General features: G+C 34.5%; 1 protein-coding gene across 2 annotated transcripts; it reads left to right on the top strand.

The window, feature by feature from the left end:
- The first annotated feature begins 2,179 nt into the window (after positions 1-2,179).
- Positions 2,180-17,955, top strand: LOC110623380 (valine--tRNA ligase, mitochondrial 1). 2 transcript variants are annotated; one of them, XM_021768296.2, is made up of 21 exons: positions 2,183-2,554; positions 2,649-2,714; positions 2,803-2,859; positions 2,950-3,128; positions 3,281-3,353; positions 4,915-4,980; positions 5,077-5,160; positions 5,696-5,773; positions 5,887-5,970; positions 6,092-6,171; positions 7,729-7,786; positions 7,861-8,163; positions 8,255-8,425; positions 9,271-9,470; positions 12,890-13,292; positions 13,375-13,626; positions 13,723-14,223; positions 14,450-14,556; positions 15,768-15,867; positions 16,672-16,820; positions 17,447-17,955. In XM_021768296.2, the coding sequence occupies exons 1-21, from the start codon at positions 2,552-2,554 to the stop codon at positions 17,616-17,618; spliced, it is 3,186 nt and encodes a 1,061-aa protein (XP_021623988.1). In that variant the 5' UTR covers positions 2,183-2,551; the 3' UTR covers positions 17,619-17,955. The 2 variants fall into 2 exon arrangements, 1 of the variants encoding a protein (XP_021623988.1); XR_006352148.1 differs by lacking the exon at positions 15,768-15,867 and having other exon boundaries at positions 2,180-2,554; positions 17,447-17,492.
- Positions 17,956-18,666: the final 711 nt, after the last annotated feature.

The following is an 18,666-nucleotide window of genomic DNA, read 5'->3' as shown; positions in this document are numbered from 1 at the left end:
TCTAATAAGTCTATCAATTTCGTCCTTTAGTTACCTGCATTCTTTTGTAGTGTGCCCATAATCTTCATGAAAACAACAAAACTTTGTTCTCCCTTGCATGCTTGCTTTGTCTAGGCTAAGCTTGGTGGACCATTTGATTTCTATATCATTTTTCCTGATCTACATCAAAATATGTGTGCATGAGTCATTTAAAGCAGTATAATTTTTATACTTACTTTAGTTGTCCCTCCTTCAAGACATAAGATAATTCTTTTGATCTCCCTCATAGCCTCGCCTTTCTGACTTTTGAGTTTTGCTTTGACTTGTCCTCTTATCCTCCCTCAGTGCCTAGACTTCATCATCCAATCGAATGTACTTTTGTTCTTTGTCCATTAGCTGCTGATAAGTGGTTGTTGTATTCTTGATCAATAAATCTATAAACTTTATGTTGTGAGTCCCTTTCTTTAACGCCTCGCATGCTATCTCGAGATTTAATTCTTCAACCTATATCGCTTCAACATTAAAATTTGAGATAAAGCTCCTTAAATACTCGCCTTCTACCTATCGGATTTTTCACAAGTGTGAGGAGAGTTTTTTAGGAGGTATACAAGTAACAAACTTAGATTTAAATAACATCACAAGTTGTGTAACACTGTGGATAGAACCTGGACTCAGATGCTGGTACCATTTCTGAGCTAAACCTGTGAGCGTGAATGGGAAGACTCGGCACAATACGAAATCATTGATATTCTGGATCTGCATCGTAATTCGAAAGATAGCTAGATGACTCTTGGAGTCTGCTGTCCCGTCGTATTTGTTCAAACTAAGCAGCTTGAATTTTGTAGAAAAGGTTTTTGCAAGAATCTCCTCCTATAGGGGTGAAGCATCATCTAAACCATAGTCTTTCTCTTACTGCTTTTGGTACCTTTATACAGCACGAACCAGTTTCCAATCAACGTCTTTTGAGGCCTCATTCGATAATTTCTCATCCTCTAACTTGGCCTTTTCTTTGGAATGCATTTGAATTGCCTCTATCTGAGTCTTCAGGTTCTCAAAGGAAGCTTCCTTCCTTACTCTGAGAGCCATGAATGAGGCCTCCTCCCGAACTTTGTATTCCTTGAGAGTTGTCTAAAGCTTTTTTATATATTGTACCATCTGCTATTTATTCAGATTGTTGAGGTCTGCTTCATTGACCATAGAAGGAGTGTTATGTCCATTGCTAGGGGTAGAGGAGATGATGGCTCCTTTGTTGGTAGCGGACTTTGCAACAACTCGTGGGTTTTCAGCCATTTTAAGGATAAAGTGATGGAAACTAAAAGTGCTGTAAGTGAAAAGATAGAAAGCTAGGCCGAATTTTATCCCAAATGAACAAAAAAGAATCAATGGACAACCACTCCGATACTCAAGTTAGTAAGTTATCACAAAGGGCGAGTGTAAGAAAGAAAGTAATGAAGATCTAGTAGATTCTATTATCTGATGATAACTTGTATAATAAGAGGTTCAACCAGTTTAGGAGAGGGCGAGTCTTGTGTCATTTTGAGCATTGATCGTTTCGATGTCTAGATCTTCATTTTTCCAGGTGGAGTCTTGTCACGTGATTCAGTCATACAATAACAACTCATGACATATTTTAGACAAATATTATACCATATCAATAACTTGTAAAAAATATTTTCTAAAAAATGTCTTTTAGAAAAAATATTTTCTATTAAAATTTTTTTAAAAAATATTTTCCAACAAAATAATTTATTTTTTATTATTTAATTTTAATTTTAAAATAAAATATATTAATAAATTTATATATGAAATTCTTAATAAAATAATTTAATTTTTTCAACAATCAATAAAATATTTTTCGTTTTAATTTTATTAAACATTTTAATATTAAAAAATATTTTTTTCGTAAACCAAACACATCTTAAATACAGCATTGTTTTCTATATTATACAAATGTACGTCTTTTGTACAATTTATTTATTTAATTATTAATATAATAATATTTAATATTTATATTTATTTCTTTATTTATTTTATCTAAATTTTTTACTTTCATTTTTTCTAAACTGAAACTGAATTGATAGTTTGGAATTTGGGATTAATTGAAATCGAGAACCATAAAATAATTGTAATGGCTTTAAAACCGGACTAAAACCTTCAAAAATTAAAATCGTTTTCGAACAGTTAAAAATTGGATCAATTCCAATTTGATCGCAAAACAAATCAAACAGCCAATTTCAAACCGGAATCAGCACGGCCAAGGGCCTGCCTTAAACCGAATAGCAGTGGAAAGTAGCAGCAGAAACTCCTGAAATAACGCTAACCTAAATATTCCCAAAAGAAACTCCGCCGCCCACTTCTTCAAAATCATTTTCCCCTTCCCTGAGTTGCAGCAGTATCAGGGCCAAAAGACAGCCGCAGAAACACCCAACGTCGTTTCTCCTGCCGCTCGCCGTCAACGTTGTCCTCATTCAGGCACGCTGTCCACAGGTCCGCTGCACTCGTCTTCGGTGCTGCTCCTCGTCCCGCCACTCACCCTCCTCGCTGTTGGTCCTGACATCAGTCACGCCATAACATGGTACGGGACACTGTTCAGCAAAATTGCTATTCACTCTAAATCAAATCAAACCAAACCAAACTAATCATATGAGATGATTTTGTTGATTTGGCAGTCAGAAGCAGAAAAGAAGATTGAAACTCAAGAGGATCTTGACCGCAAGAAGAAGAAAGAAGAAAAGGTTTTCTTTTTTCTTCTCCTATATTCTCTATCTCATCTCCATGAATACTATTTACTTTTAGTTGTTATAACTTTATCTATGCATACAGGCTAGGGAAAAAGAATTGAAGAAGCTTAAGGCAGCTGAAAAGGCAGCTAAATTAAAGGTACTCTTGGGACAAGTTTTTGTAGAACTTGTCATAGTTGTAAATTTTGAAGTACTTGCACAATTTTAGCTTTAACTACATCAATCATAGGCACAACAAGAATCCAGTAATGCTTCACAAAAGAGTACTGCTAAAAAGAATGCTAGGCGAGATGCTGGAGTTGAGGAGAATCCTGAAGATTATGTTGACCCTGAGACTCCTTCTGGTGAGAAGAAAAAGCTTTCTGCTCAAATGGCAAAACAGTATAATCCAACTGCCGTGGAGAAATCGTAGGCACCACTAGCTTCACATCTTCAATTATTGTTACTGTTATTACTGTTAATAATAATATTGTTATAGTTATAGTTATTATTATTGTTATTATTATTAGTATTATAATTCAAATTCAAATGGTTTATTCTTTGTGTCTATTAATTTTTAGATGGTATACCTGGTGGGAAAAATCAGGTTATTTTTCCGCTGATGCAAAAAGCTCCAAACCACCATTTTCCATAGTAAGTGTGTTAGTTCATTTTGAAATTAAGTGTTCACATAATTTGTATGTTTCTGAAAATGTCCGACACATTTCAATTTTAGTTAATACATTGATGTTTTCATTCTGATATTATCTTTTGGACATGGTGTGCATGCTTTGGGAATTATACTACAAACTAATATTCAGTTGCTAAAGAAGAACTTCATTACATCAGATTAAGTTCATTAAATAGGTTTGCTAAAATAATTGTGCTTGCTCATTGCTTTTTCTTGATGATTTGTATGATTTAGGGCTGTGCAGTCGGTGGTTCGGTTCCAATCAAACCAAAAAAACCAAAGAACTGAAAAACATATTTTTACAAACCAAATGGAACCTATTTATTAGGAAAAAATGAATAAAATCAGACCTAAAAAATTGGTTTGGTTTGGTCGATCAGTCAACTACACCTCTCCATTCTACAATTATAGAGCTAAGCACATCTCAAATACTTGACAAAACTTTTTCAAATATTCAACTAAAATGAAAATTAATCCGAAAATCATAGAGTGAAAGTTAATTTGAAAATCACAGAAGGAAAGGTAAACCCAAAATCACAAAATACAAATAAAATCATTCACAAAATCATGCATGATGAAGCTCCATCATCCATGGATCTTGTGGGAGAGATTTGTGAATGGGAGAGAAGATAGGGTCTGAACTAATTATGAAGTTCTTGAGCTGGAGTTTTGATAGACTTGAGAGGTGTTTATAAGTGCATGAGCTGAAGATATAAGGATGGGCATAACTGATATGAGGCCTAAATTAATTAGTCCAGCTCAAGGATATTAAATAACAGCCTAAGCCCATTAAGGGTTGGGTTTTTTTTTATATTAAAATAACCTAATCAGTCTGAAAATTGAAATTTATAGAAATCATAAACTGAACCAAACCATTTTAAACAGACAAACTGAACCAAAAAACGGAATTAAATTGGTTTGGTTTGATTTTTGGTTTTAACTGTATATTAATCTCCCCTATTATCATAGATATCAATTCTATGCACATAATTTACTAGTTGAGCCAAACATGTTAAAAATTGTGCTGTTTAGCAAAAAAGCAATAGTATAACCTTGTCAAGTCTGGTTGTTTGTTTGATAATAAGAAGTAGAGTTCCTCTGCATGGAAGGTTTTAGATTCGTAGGGCATGAAAACTTTCAATTCAATCCAACCGCAGGTTCCATGGATTCACATATAACAAACTCATCCTGCATTTCTTTCCATTTAATAGCAAATAACTACTTTGTTATGGCTACTTCCTACTTGCAAATTAAGTTCTAGATGCAAATGCTTGTATGTGGTGGCTTCCATTTTTTTAATGGTCTATTTTGATTTACCTTTTGTGGTTTGGATGTAGTTAAGTTTTTGCCCTGCTTTTATTGTTTCTCTCTCTCTTTCTTTCTCTCTCTCTCTCTCTCTCTCTCTCTCTCTCTCTCTCTTCTTTTTTCTTATCCCTATCCTTACTAGTTTTTTTTCTACTTCTTATATTATTTATTATTGCCCTGATTTTTTTAATCCTTCTAATATTGGACATCACTCCCTAGGTTCTTCCTCCACCAAATGTGACTGGGGCCCTACATATAGGCCATGCCCTTACAGCTGCTATAGAGGTGTGGAAACATGTTGCTTCTTTCTTATTTGATCCTTTTGCAATTTTGTTGGTGTATAATCAATAATGTGACCCCATGTACTCTTATCATAAGCAGGATACAATTATTCGTTGGCGGAGAATGTCTGGATATAATACCTTGTGGGTACCTGGCGTGGACCATGCTGGGATAGCAACACAGGTTTACTTCTCTTTGCCATTCTAAATTGGTTAAGCCTGGTGTAATTATCTTTTTATTTTTAATTATCTTTTCATTTTAAGTTCACTGCTGTAGACTGTGTTCGATTAATCTTCATTGGGGCCATATCTATCTTTTATCCCTCAACTTTGTGTTCCAGCTAAAGTTTTAATGACTACCTGTCTATCTCACTGTATTTTATTGTCAAGAAATTTTTTCCAGCACCCATTTGGTGGTTGATAGTATCATATAAAAGCGACTGCATTCTGCATGGGCACAGTTATGAGCATAAATTCTTGCATGTTATCATCAGCTTTATGAGTAAAGTAGGTTTGCTCTATAATATCTCATTCTATAATATGAGTCCAGGATATGCCATCAAGGGTGTTTACCTGGGTTGCTGCTAGAATTTACCAGTTTTTTACTGGTTGACACTCCTCTTTCCACTAAAGATGGGTTTTTCAGAAAGCGAGCCACTTGTGATGTTTATAGATTTATTCCTTCTGTTGTCGTGATGAACAGCTCTAATGATTTGCAGGTGGTCGTAGAGAAGAAGTTAATGCGCGAGCGGCACTTAACCAGGCATGATATTGGCCGTGAGAAATTTGTTTCTGAAGTGCGTTCGAGTTGTTACATTTTGAGTTTTTTTGATGGTTTCCTGTCTTTTATGTATTTGTTTCCATGTCATTCAACTTTCTCTTTTCTTCTTTGATGTTATTCTTATCAAAGGTTTGGAAGTGGAAGGAGCAGTATGGCGGTACTATATTGAGACAGCTGCGAAGGCTGGGTGCCTCTCTTGATTGGTCGCGTGAGGTAACAGTTTGGCTTCAGTCTACTGTATTTATTTCTTATGTTATAGCATCTTGTATGGAATCATTGGAAGTTATTGATGTTCTTTGCCTATTGTTAATATTCTGCTCCTCCTCCGCCTTAGTGTTTTACAATGGATGATAAAAGATCAAAGGCTGTGATAGAGGAATTTGTTCGGCTATACAAGGATGGTCTCATCTATAGGTATGCTTTATTCGACAATGTCATCAATGCTGCAAAAAATTGCTTATAGCTACTGATGAAGGTGATATTTAAGCAAAGTTAATTATTGGAGGTGGAATGACATGTAGGGTTTAACTACAAAACTCCCTTGATGTTTTGCTCTAATAAACAATTTGGCCTTTGTTGTGTGAAAGTTAACATGATTAGTTGATGATAGAAAATACTTTATCCCTTCTATGGGCCATAGGCACTCCTCCCCTCAGAGCTAGCTTTTGGGGTGAGTTAGGTCTAGGCCAAATTTAACATGGTATCAGAGCCTCCCATCTGATGTTGGGCCTTCTATAAATATGTCACGCACCAGTAAAATTCTAGGCGTAGGGGTGCGTTGAATCCCACATCGGTTGTGGAAAGGGGTAATGTGCCCCTTATATGGGCCATAGGCACTCCTCCCCCTTGAGCTAGCTTTTGGGATGAGTTAGGCCTGATCCAAATTTAACGAGTACATTAACAAAATTCTTTTGGTGTACCAAATCCTTTATGCTTATGGACCCAATTATTGAACTTTTCTGCCCTTTTTTTCTAAAACTATATTAATAACTAATTTAAAAATTAATTCTATTTTTTCTATTGATGAACCAATCACTATGTAAAAGTCAATTTTGGTAAATCAATCTGTTTACACTATTGATACAAAAATGAACTTTAAAAAAAAAATTTATTTGATGAATAAATATACAAAATACAAGAAATTGAAACTAATGAAAACAAATTGATAGTGATCCTATTACTATGGATCCTTACATGGAAGCCATACCTAGGTCTGGCAAACATGAATTTAGTTTCTCAAACCAATTTTTGTGACTTGTCCCCTATAAATTGACATACCTAGGTCTGGCAAACAAATAACCATGAGATGGAAATCTTAAATAGACAGTGTTTCCAGAAATTTCTTGGGTTAGCTGTTATAGAAATGTTATGTCATCCTACTGTTTTCATTCCAAGAGAGTTATTTAGTTTCTAATCAATTTCTGTGGCTTGTATTGTGACCTGCAAATGAATGTTTCTTGGGCTGGCAACGAATAACCATACAGGCTGTGCTCCTAAATGTATGGTGGACTCAACAGTTTTCATGCTTCAGCTGTTAAACATATGGTTTTTTAATCCCACTGTTTCAGTAACTAAAAAACTCAAGAGTTCTGTTTTCAAATAAATTTTTGTGGTTTATGACCTTTACTCATGAGAATTGACTGGAGTTCATTCTAGCCATTGGCCTACCACAACCCTCATTTTTCTGGGCTTGGGGCCGGCTATGCTTTTAGCTCAGAGCTGAATACGGAAAAAAAATCCACATAGCTGACCTCAACTAGTTTGGTATTAAGGCTTAGTTTTTGTGACTTTTGAATTTATGTACCTGGGGCAGGCAAAAAATAACCACAGAAGCTATTTACTCTTAAATGTTTAGTGTACCCAGAAATTTCCATGCTTCAGCAGTAAGAAAATTTCGTCATCCTACTGTTTATCGTACCAATAAAAGCTCTAGTGCTTATGTTATGGCACTTTTGATAATGTCTTGTGCAGGGATATCCGATTGGTGAATTGGGATTGCACCTTACGAACTGCTATATCTGATATTGAGGTAAGCTGTTCCCTTTAAGTGATTAGTTGTTTGGATTGACCTTTACTTACCTGGAAATTTCTTTATGTTTGTAGGTAGATTATACTGACATCAAGGAGAAGACACTGTTGAAGGTTCCTGGTTATGAGAAACCAGTGGAATTTGGTCTTCTAACCTTATTTGCTTATCCTCTGGAGGGAGATCTGGGTGAAATTGTTGTTGCCACAACTAGATTGGAAACAATGCTTGGTGATACTGCTATTGCCATACATCCTGATGACAAAAGGTACAGTCATCTACATGGCAAATTCGCAATTCATCCATTTAATGGAAGAAAACTTCCAATAATTTGTGATGCTGTTCTTGTTGATCCCAATTTTGGCACTGGTGCTGTCAAGGTAAGACTCTGCTTCTGCACTTAAAATACTAAAATTGTTGTGAACCTCTTTCTGTTTAGTCAATATTTCTGTAATCCTTCCTTTTCTGCAGATCACTCCAGCACATGACCCGAATGATTTTGATGTGGGGAAGCGTCATAATCTTGAATTTATTAATGTTTTTACTGATGATGGTAAAATTAATAGCAATGGTGGTTCAGAGTTCGTTGGGATGCTGCGCTTCAAGGCTCGGGAGGAAGTGAAAGAAGCATTACAGAAAAAGGTATTGCTGCAGTGTATAGCGGGAAATAACCCAAGTATAGCAGGAAATAATCAGCTGTTGTAATTTTAAACTTTATCCCTGTCACTTCTACTTCTCCCACTTTCCATGCACTTGCACCCAGAGACATGCACGTACACATGCTCCTCTGCTAAAATGCATGTGGATATAAGGTAATTACATCCCCCTCCAAAAAAAAAAAAGAAGAAGCCCTCACACATTATGCAATTTGGTCACTGCTATTTAGAGATTTAAAATTTCAGTCATGATGGTTTGTATATGTATACTTAAATCCTTGTATGGAATATTGGATTTATATGACCCATCCTCTTATACATGCTCCTCCGCTAACATGCATGTGGATATAAGGTAATTACATCCCCCCTTACCCCCCCCCAAAAAAAAAAAAAAAGAAAGGGAAACCCTCACATAATATGCAATTTGGTCATTGCTGTTTGGAGATTTAAAATTTCAGTCATGATGGTTTGTTAACGACTCTACACTTGAATCCTTGACTATGGAATATTGGATTTATATATTTTATTTATGTGTGCGTGTGTCCTCGCTCAAGCACATGTCTATGTAAGGGCTCTAGGAACCTTACTCTTTTTTGGTAAACATTGTATGCATTATTGTTTATTGCATCATAGAATAAAGTCTTGAATTATTATAGTGAAGTTGTGCTTTGGCTGGAATTATATCATGGTTGATCCTCTTAGAATATGTTAATGGTATCCAATCAAATGGAGCTTGAGTGCATCGTGTATTCCTTTTTCTTAAAGTTGTTTGATTACTTGTGTGTATTTTCCCTATATGTGATTCCTTGTTTTACTTGTGCTTTCTTGTAGGGATTGTATAGGGGTGCTAAAAATAATGAGATGCGACTTGGCTGTTGTTCAAGAACCAATGATGTTGTGGAGCCAATGATAAAGCCACAGTGGTATGTTAATTGCAGTAGTATGGCAAAGCAAGCTCTTGATGCAGCAATTGATGGTGAAAATCCAAAGCTTGAATTCTTTCCAAAGCAATATTTGGCCGAGTGGAAAAGGTTCTCTTATTTCATCTATCTACATATTACTTATAAAATGAAATTGGATGCATGAGCTCAATGAGTTGCATGGTGCAATAATTTATTTTATTCTCTGGAATTGAGTAATAGTTTGTCACCGAAAGATACCTTATGCATGAAATTTTTGAGTATTGATGTTGCCTATGAGCTAGATTGAGCACTACTAAGGATCACATTGCAAATGTGACGGAATGATAATTCACTGGCACCTTATATGTGCTGCATACCTACCTAATTATTGTGCATCCTTAGAAAACTCTAGGTACGAAGCTCATTAAGCCCTCAAACATTAAAAATTGCTTGCGCACATTAAACTCCACGGTGTACTCCATTAAATAGTACTAGTACAATTATACTACACCTAGACTAAGGTCGACCCAATTGTTCCCCTATGCGCTTTATAGTATTTTTTGGTGTGTGTTGCTTATACTTTAAACAATTGCCTAACACCTAGATCTTTCTTGAGTCCAACCAAATATTAGAAACTTCAGGAATGGGTGTGCTCCTTAGGATTGTGAGATGCTAGTTTGATCAGTGAAAGAAGAATATTCTAGACAGCTAGTCTATATTTCTTAACAGAGTGAAGAAATGTATTCACTTAGCACTGCTATCTTACATGTGCTTGTTTGTTGGTGGATTGGTAAACCTATTTGTGATTGAGGTCGAAACAAACTTTTTGAAAGCCCCTTTTCAAATGTTTTTGGAAAAATATTTTAGATGTTTTGGAGTGGTCGATCTCTCCAAACAAGTCCTTTTTGTGTTAGGAGGATTTTGATTTGAAGGAGAAGAAGAGAAGATGATCCCTGATACCTACTCCACAACAGAAGGAAGTGTTGATTTACCCAGGTGCAGGTTTATTGTCAAATGTCTCTTCTACTGCTATTACCACCCGATCATGAAGCTTGTATGGTAGATATTTTTGTTTGCATTTATGCCTTTTGAGAAGAGCTGCTAAATTAAGTTTTTATTTAGTTTAAATATGACTGCTTTACCAATAGTCGAGACCCAATTAGGAGATTTTCATCTTATATTCCTACTAATGTAATTTCCATAATAGATGGACAAATATTCTTATTCACCAGCCTATTCAATGCTGGGATCAAGCATGCTATTAATGCGAGTATTTCTATTTCTAGAGTAGGATTTGTGGATGACTACAACATGTCAATTTGAATATGAGAAACATATAAGATGTCTTGTGTTGAGATTATTTCTGTAAATAGCCTAGATTTGTAGTAATAATTGGGGATATGATTGTGTGATATGATTGTGATATGATTAAGCTATAATTGGGATATGATTGCGTGCACCATCCTCCGGCGATCATTTCATGCTGGTGACTCTTCCTCCAGCATCACCTGGCGCTGGCTATTCCTCTCTTTTCTCTACTCTTTACTGCTGAATCTGTGGTTGTGTAGGACCGGAATACTGGGAAGATGATTGGAGCAGTATATGAGTTACAAGAATAACTCTCTAATTGCTTTTGTGTCTTTCACCTCCGCTGAATTCCAAGTCTGAACAAGTTACAAAAACTGGTTGCTAGCCTCTCGTTCTTGCCTTCTTTAGAATGTGAATTTTGTCAACTCGGGAAGCAAACTCGAGCTTCTTTTCCCAAACGAATCAATAATAGAGCCACTTCTATGTTTGACATCGTTCATTCAGATATTTGGGGTCAAAGTCGAGTTAGTACAACTCTGAGATTTTAATATTTTGTTATCTTTATTGATGACTATTCTCGTTGCATTTGGCTTTTTCTGATGAAGAATCGTTATGAGTTGTTCTCTATTTTTCAAAAGTTTTATGCTAAAATCCATAATCAATTTGGTGTTCGCATTAAGGTACTGTGAAGTGATAATGCAAGAGAATATTTGTCTTTCTCATTCACTCATTTCTTGTCTACTCAGGGTATTACTCACCAAACTTCTTGCTCTTATACCTCACAACAAAATGGGGTTGCCGAGCGAAAAAATCAGCATTTAATTGAAATAGCCCATACTTTACTCCTATATCACAATGTTCTGCTGCGATTTTGGGGGGAAGCTGTCCTCACAGCCTGTTACTTGATTAACTGAATGCCTTCCCTCGACTGCGAACGTGGCCTCGACTGCGATTTAAAACCATGGTTATAACTGATGGCCTCCTGAATGATAGACGATGGTTATATTTGTGCATATGTTGAAATACACATTTAAATTTGATTCAATAATAAAAAAAAAGGATGGTTGGTTAAATTAAAATGTCAAAATATATTAATATAAAATATTAAAATGTATTAATTTGACAACTATTAATTAGAGAAGTAAATTTACTAAAAAAAAAATAACAGAAAAAAAAGAAAGAGTAGGGAGAGGAAAAAGAATGTCTTATGGAAGAAAAATAGCTAATGGAAGATTTTATGCACATTTTCCATAGTAAAAATGAAGTAAAATCTTAAACGTTGAAGCTATATGGGCTCTCTAGAAAAGTAATAGACGTAATTGGTTGATTCGTATTGATTCTTTTGATTCCGTTATGACTCTGGTGTACTTGCGGTTCAGCCTATAGATTCAAATTGCTAGACGGTGAATGAATTGAGTTGAATTGATCATAGGATTCTAATAGCAGTGCTTCTAATTGACTTAAAAGTGGTGCTTTTCTCAACTTGTCCAACAATGCCAAATAGACTGGTGTGCTCCTAGCTGATGTTCATTAAACTATTGACTAGTCTTGAGTTCCCCAATAGTTTAGGATATATGGGCTCAGAGCCTTTGTATAATTGAGTAGATTATCTTTTTTACTTTTAAGAAGAAAAAGGTTGTGGCAAATCTGGGAAATTTCCTTGCCAATAGTTTGTTTGCATTGTGTCATTTCATTCTGATTACTGACCTGATTGTATCAGCATTCATATGGCCGTAAAACACTACAGATGGCTTGAGAATATAACGTGATTGGTGCATATCGGGGCACAACTTTAGCGGGGTCACTGCATTACTCACAGGATTTACTATTGATTCTCTTGATTCAGTTATGATTTAGGTATATTTGTGATTAACCCGTTCAAATTGCCGGGATGGGGAATTGAATCGAGTTGAATCAATTGCAGGTCTCTAATAATAGTTTCTTCTAATTGACATATTTAAAGTGGTCCTTTTCTCAACTTGTCGAACAACAATTCCAAATAGACTAGTGTGTTTCCCCAAGCAGATGTTTATTATTATTAATTTTGACTTCTTCAATAGTTTAGGATATGGTCCCAGAGCCTTTGTGTAATTGGGTACATCATCTTTTTCTCTTTTAAGAAAAAAAGTTGTGACAAATTTTGAAAATTTTCTTGCCGAAAGTTTGTTTATGTTGTGTCATTTCATTCTGTTTATTGACCTGATTTGTTTCGGCATTCATATGGCTGCAAAACACTATAGATGGCTTGAGAATATACGTGATTGGTGCATATCGAGGCAGCTTTGGTGGGGTCATCGCATACCTGCCTGGTATATTACACTTGAAGATGATGAATTGAAGGAACTTGGTGCCTACAATGACCATTGGGTAGTTGGTAGAGATGAGCAGGCGGCTCTACAGGAGGCTAATGTGAAATTTCCTGGAGAGAAGTTTGAGATGAGTCAAGATCCTGATGTCCTTGACACATGGTTTTCTTCTGGTTTATTTCCATTGTCAGTATTGGGTTGGCCAGATGATACTGATGATTTGAAAAATTTTTACCCAACTTCAGTACTTGAAACTGGGCATGACATTTTATTTTTCTGGGTTGCTCGGATGGTGATGTTAGGAATTAAACTGGGAGGTGATGTACCATTTACAAAGGTAAGTGAATTATTATCCTGAAATTGCATTCGAACTTCATGTTGGTTATCACTTGATATGTTTATAATTTGTTTTCATGTAGGTTTATCTGCATCCAATGATTCGTGATGCACATGGCCGTAAGATGTCAAAGTCTTTGGGAAATGTTATTGACCCTCTTGAAGTAATAAATGGAATAACTCTTGAAGGCCTTCACAAAAGACTAGAGGAGGGTAACTTGGATCCAAATGAACTGATTGTTGCGAAAGCTGGACAGAAGAAAGATTTCCCTAATGGCATCTCTGAATGTGGTGCAGATGCTCTTCGATTTGCTCTTGTATCATACACAGCTCAGGTTCATGCCTCTGGTCATCAATATGTTTATTTTGTGCGTTTATATTTCGTGCTGCTTTTATAAGATCATTCTTGATGTTGCTTCCTTCTTTTTCAGTCTGATAAAATAAATTTGGACATTCAAAGAGTTGTTGGATACCGTCAATGGTGCAACAAATTGTGGAATGCTGTACGATTTGCTATGAGCAAACTTGAAATTGGTTATGCCCCTCCACTGACTCTAGATATGGAAACTATGCCTTTCAGCTGCAAGTGGATACTCTCAGCACTTAACAAAGCCATATCTAAAACAGTTTCAGCAATGAATTCATACGAGTTTTCAGATGCTGCCAGCACAGTGTATTCATGGTGGCAGTATCAGTTTTGTGATGTTTTCATAGAAACAATCAAACCCTATTTTAATAGTGATGATCCAGCATTTGCCTCTGCAAAGAATTCTGCCAAAGATTGTCTTTGGGTGTGTTTGGACAATGGCCTGCGATTGCTTCATCCATTTATGCCCTTTATTACTGAGGAACTGTGGCAACGCCTTCCTGCAGCCCTGGATCATACCAGGAAAGAGTCAATTGTGATATCCGAATATCCATCAACGATAGAAGTAAGTTCCAATATCATCATTAGATGAGAACATTTTAGGGTTAGGTTGTTTAATTATGTTTTTATTATGTAATGTCCACTAGATGACCCTTTGGTAAACTTTATTTTAATTTATCATTTTTTTTTTCAAATGTCATATATGATGATAAAAGGTTAGTTTGAACCATAATTAACTGACATTTTAGATGGTTTTATATGACTAAATGATAAACCCTCTCTCTCTATAGGCCTGGACAAATGAGAGGGTGGAATATGAAATGGACCTTGTTGAGGCTACTGTGAAGTGTATAAGATCTCTGAGGGCTGAGGTGCTTGGTAACCCAAGAAATGAGAGGTACTGTTGAAATAAATTCAGTTTTGCTTGCAACATATTTCATTGTTCCCTTTATATATTTGTTTTCAAATAGTCAATTTGCTTTTTTGCATGTACAAGTCCAGATCAATTAAATTGTGTTTGGGGCAAGGGAACATGCCTGTAATGGCCACAATGTGACGCTAACAACCTATCACTATTCAAAATTTTTTTGCAAAATTTTTTTGCAAAGTTTATGAAATGACTAGATATTTAAAGTAATAAGTAAAATTAATATACAAATAAGCATAAATACATCACAAAATGATATTATATCTGTTATTTATTTTTAAATATTCTTTGCATTAATCAATTTAAAATGGATAGTAAATAGCTGAATTAATTCCATAAATAGTTCAAAATCAGAAAAAATAGCATGTAAATTGAATAACCGAACTATAAATTTAATAATAATAAAGAAAAACCTAGTTTCAAATGTACTTTCTTAAACAAATAAGTAGGAAACACCAAAGAATTGACCTTTTGCATGATATGGATGTGCAGAATTAGAAAGAGTGTTTATGATCTTAGCTTACTAGTTGATGATGTTAGCTCAAGAGCTAGAAGTGAGAGATTGGCAGAAAGAAATAGAATTTTCAATGAAAAGTTGGTAGATCCACAATAGCTTAAAAACCCCTGAACCTGAAAGAAAGAATGAGGAAGGGTCAGCCCCAATTGTTAAAAAAAGGGAAAAAACCAATGTGAAGTAATAAACTGTTATCATTACTCAACGGCAGATAATGGCCTTTGCTACATGAAGGTTGTTATGGATGTTACAAGTACATTTTTTTTATCCCTTTGAACTAACAGGTGCCATGGTAATGGGAAGCTAAAAAACCCGTAAATCAGCTGTTGTTTTAGGTAATCACTGTTATTTAAAACCATTCCTCCTATGCAAAGGGACATAAATATATTATGTGATAGTGATGTAAAACTCCATTCCAAAATCTGAGAAATGTTTGATGTTGGTACAGGTAATACAAAGCCATATTACCTCATAATTTGGTGTATGTCTTTCAGAATTAGCCTAAATAAATATGGAAAAAAATATTTGATCTGAAACTTTGCACTGGACAACATTTCTTATAGGAGTTTGAGTTTTCAAGGATTGTCTCAATCATTTTATAGATATATCTGAAGAGGTAATATGTATCATTACATTTATTCTGTAGATGATTTTTGTTTTTCCCCAGACTACCGGCTTTTGCATTTTGCCAAAATGATGCAGTAGCAGAAACTATCACTAGCCATGAATTTTATATTACAACTCTTGCAACTTTATCATCTTTCCAGGTATGGTACTAAATTTGCAACTTTTATCATCCTTGGGCAAAATTTTTTGTAATGGAATAATGGATAAATCCTAATTATTTAAATTATGTTGGTGCAATCCAGTGTCTCAGTTCAAATAAATAGTGAACCCCTAGACAGGGAGTTGATTGTAGCTCTCACCTCTCCTACCCTTTTTTTATCTTTTTTCCTGCAGGTTATTTTCGCATAGCCTTTTCGGGATCATCTAAACATAGGAATTCATTTCTTTAAATATTTGTGCTAATTCTTTCATTTGAGATCCATTGTCTTGTGTATAGTCTTAATTATGTTGAAGAAAAATGAGAAAGAAACGGTTCACAAATGAAAAATAAAAAGTAAAAAAAAGAAAAAAGAAAAAGAGGTTGAACTTTGCAGGAATTGGCAGGGTTAAAAAGCTAAAATTATCTGCTATTGATTGGAGATGAGAGGTTCAACCTTGAGTTTCTGAGTAATTTGTGCATATTGTTTAGTCAGGCAATTTCATGGATTTCTTTTGTGAAAAAACTTCCCTTGTCCCTACCAGTCCCACATCTATTTGCAAATGGTATAATGTACCGAGCAATTTGCTGAGAAGTTAAAAAATGATGTTATTTTTCTAGAATATTTGATGTCTTAAGAGGATTGTAGGCATCTGCTTGCTTACAAAATACCTAGCCTTTGTTTTTTTGTGGGCAGCAAAATATTGTTTTTATGTGTTTAAAATTTTAATCTCAATATCTGATCTCTATTAATGCTATATTTCCTTCCTCTACCATAAGAAATAGTTCCAAAAAAAATATGTTTCAGGTATTATTGAGTGGAAAAGAAGAACCTCCTGCGGACTGTGCATTTGAGAATGTCAATGAGAATCTTAAAGTCTATCTCAAGGTTCGAGGAAAAGTTGATACAGGAGGAGAGCTTGAGAAGATCAGAAATAAAATGGATGATATACAAAAGTATGACTTCTCAATTAAAATTAATACATACTCGTAAACAGATTGATACGTATATGTTCTTGTATCTGTCCTCTCTACACATGCACAGAGGTCAGTCAACATACCACATTGATATGCCTATGCATCTCAATAGACGTGTGGGGAGGAACAGGGACTTGACAGGTTTGGTTATGGTGGATTTTTTTTTCCTGCTGTTTGTTACTGGTGTTGCCATTATGTGATGCAATGATGGTGACAGTGATTATAAATGTTTAAAAACGTGTTTTTTTTTTGGGTGGGGGTGATGTTATTTCTTGTCTCTCCCTCAATTATGCTATAGAAACAAGGGCCTAATTGGAAATTTAGCGTGTTTTGTCTTCCAATTATAGTATTTGATGAAGTGGCCCTATTGTTTTATCCATTACTTTTAGGGCTACATGATGTATATGGAAAATTAAGGGGAGACTATTTGATCCTTGACATGGTAAAGTCTCTGTGGATCCTTTTCCAGATCAATTGAAGCGTGCTTGTTTGTAATGAGAGAATTTCTATTTTCCAAGTTCATGACAATCCCTGATTTCTCTGCTTTTATTATTATTATTATTATTATTATTATAAATTTTATTTATTTATTTATTTATAATCAGGCAATGGGACAAGTTGGATAAGATGGTTAATGCAGCAGGCTATAAAGAAAAAGTACCATCTCATATTCAGGAGGAGAATGCTGAAAAGCTTGCGAAACTACTTCAAGAGATGGAATTCTTTAAAAAAGAGAGCTCTCGGCTTCAAGCTGTGATTAAAACAGGGGGCAAATAGCATTAAAGCGTCAAACCTATTAATGGGCACTTTCTCCGCGCAGATCAATTAAGTTGATGTGTGAAAGAGAGCCAAAGAGAAAGGCAGGGAAGCAAACGAGAGAAAGCTGAAGAAGGACGATAATTTCAAGGAACAAATACAAGTACCCATTCAATTTTTTGTTATTTGTTTGAGCCAGTGGCTGCTAGAGCTTTAAGTTATTATTTTTATGCATTAAAATTTCACTTATGGAGAACACGTAAATTACTTTAGAATACGATCGATTGTGAAAGAATTTTCTAGTTCTGATTTTAGCGTAATGTTTTACAGGGAAAGGCAGTACAAGCTACTTGTGACATTCATGAGTTAGGAATATTTTATTAGATAGTAAAATCCATTCTTGATTTTAACATTATACAGGGAGAACACAGAAACTACATTTTAGTTATTATTATTATTATATCAACACTCTGATGTAGCCATGTTAATATTAATTAGATGATTATTTAGTCTTCTGTTTGAAAATATTTTACATTTCTTAATATTCGAGACATCTGAGGAAATTTGTGAGAAATTCGTTTTTGATCAAATGGAAGATTGATGATCGAGCACTAAAAATATATATATTTTTTATGCTATTATTGTTTATATTGTCTAATTAAATAATATTTAATTGATTAATGGAAAAATAAAAATAAATTTAAAATTGTTATACAAACTGTAAAGACAGATGATTTATAATTCAAAGGCTAGGTTTTGAATTCATGATTTGAAGAAAAGAGAAGTGAAATATATACAAGTTGAACATTAGAATTGTAAAATATATCTTTATATATATTTGATAATAACATATATATTTTATTTTATTTTTTTAAAAAATGTTTAATTTGGTTAATTAATTATATTCATGTTTTATTTAAATTCAAATTCATTTAAAGAACTATTTTAACATTCAAATTCTACAAAATTAAATTTTATTATAAGCTAAAACAAAATTTTAGAAAAATAATTAAGAAAAATTCATATATAATTAAAAACATGGTAGTATTTTAGTCATGGATAGTTGAAT

Source organism: Manihot esculenta, chromosome 9 (genome assembly GCF_001659605.2).
Source record: "Manihot esculenta cultivar AM560-2 chromosome 9, M.esculenta_v8, whole genome shotgun sequence".
In the NCBI taxonomy this organism is placed as follows: domain Eukaryota; kingdom Viridiplantae; phylum Streptophyta; class Magnoliopsida; order Malpighiales; family Euphorbiaceae; genus Manihot; species Manihot esculenta.
The sequence above is the reverse complement of the archived record's forward strand: the minus strand, read 5'-3'. Positions and strand labels throughout refer to the sequence as shown.

Excerpts from the sequence above, each read along its gene's own strand:
- LOC110623380 (XM_021768296.2), top strand. Across the intron at positions 5,161-5,695 it reads ATGCTGGGATAGCAACACAG|GTGGTCGTAGAGAAGAAGTT; the intron begins GTTTACTTCTCT and ends AATGATTTGCAG. Across the intron at positions 13,293-13,374 it reads GTGATGTACCATTTACAAAG|GTTTATCTGCATCCAATGAT; the intron begins GTAAGTGAATTA and ends GTTTTCATGTAG.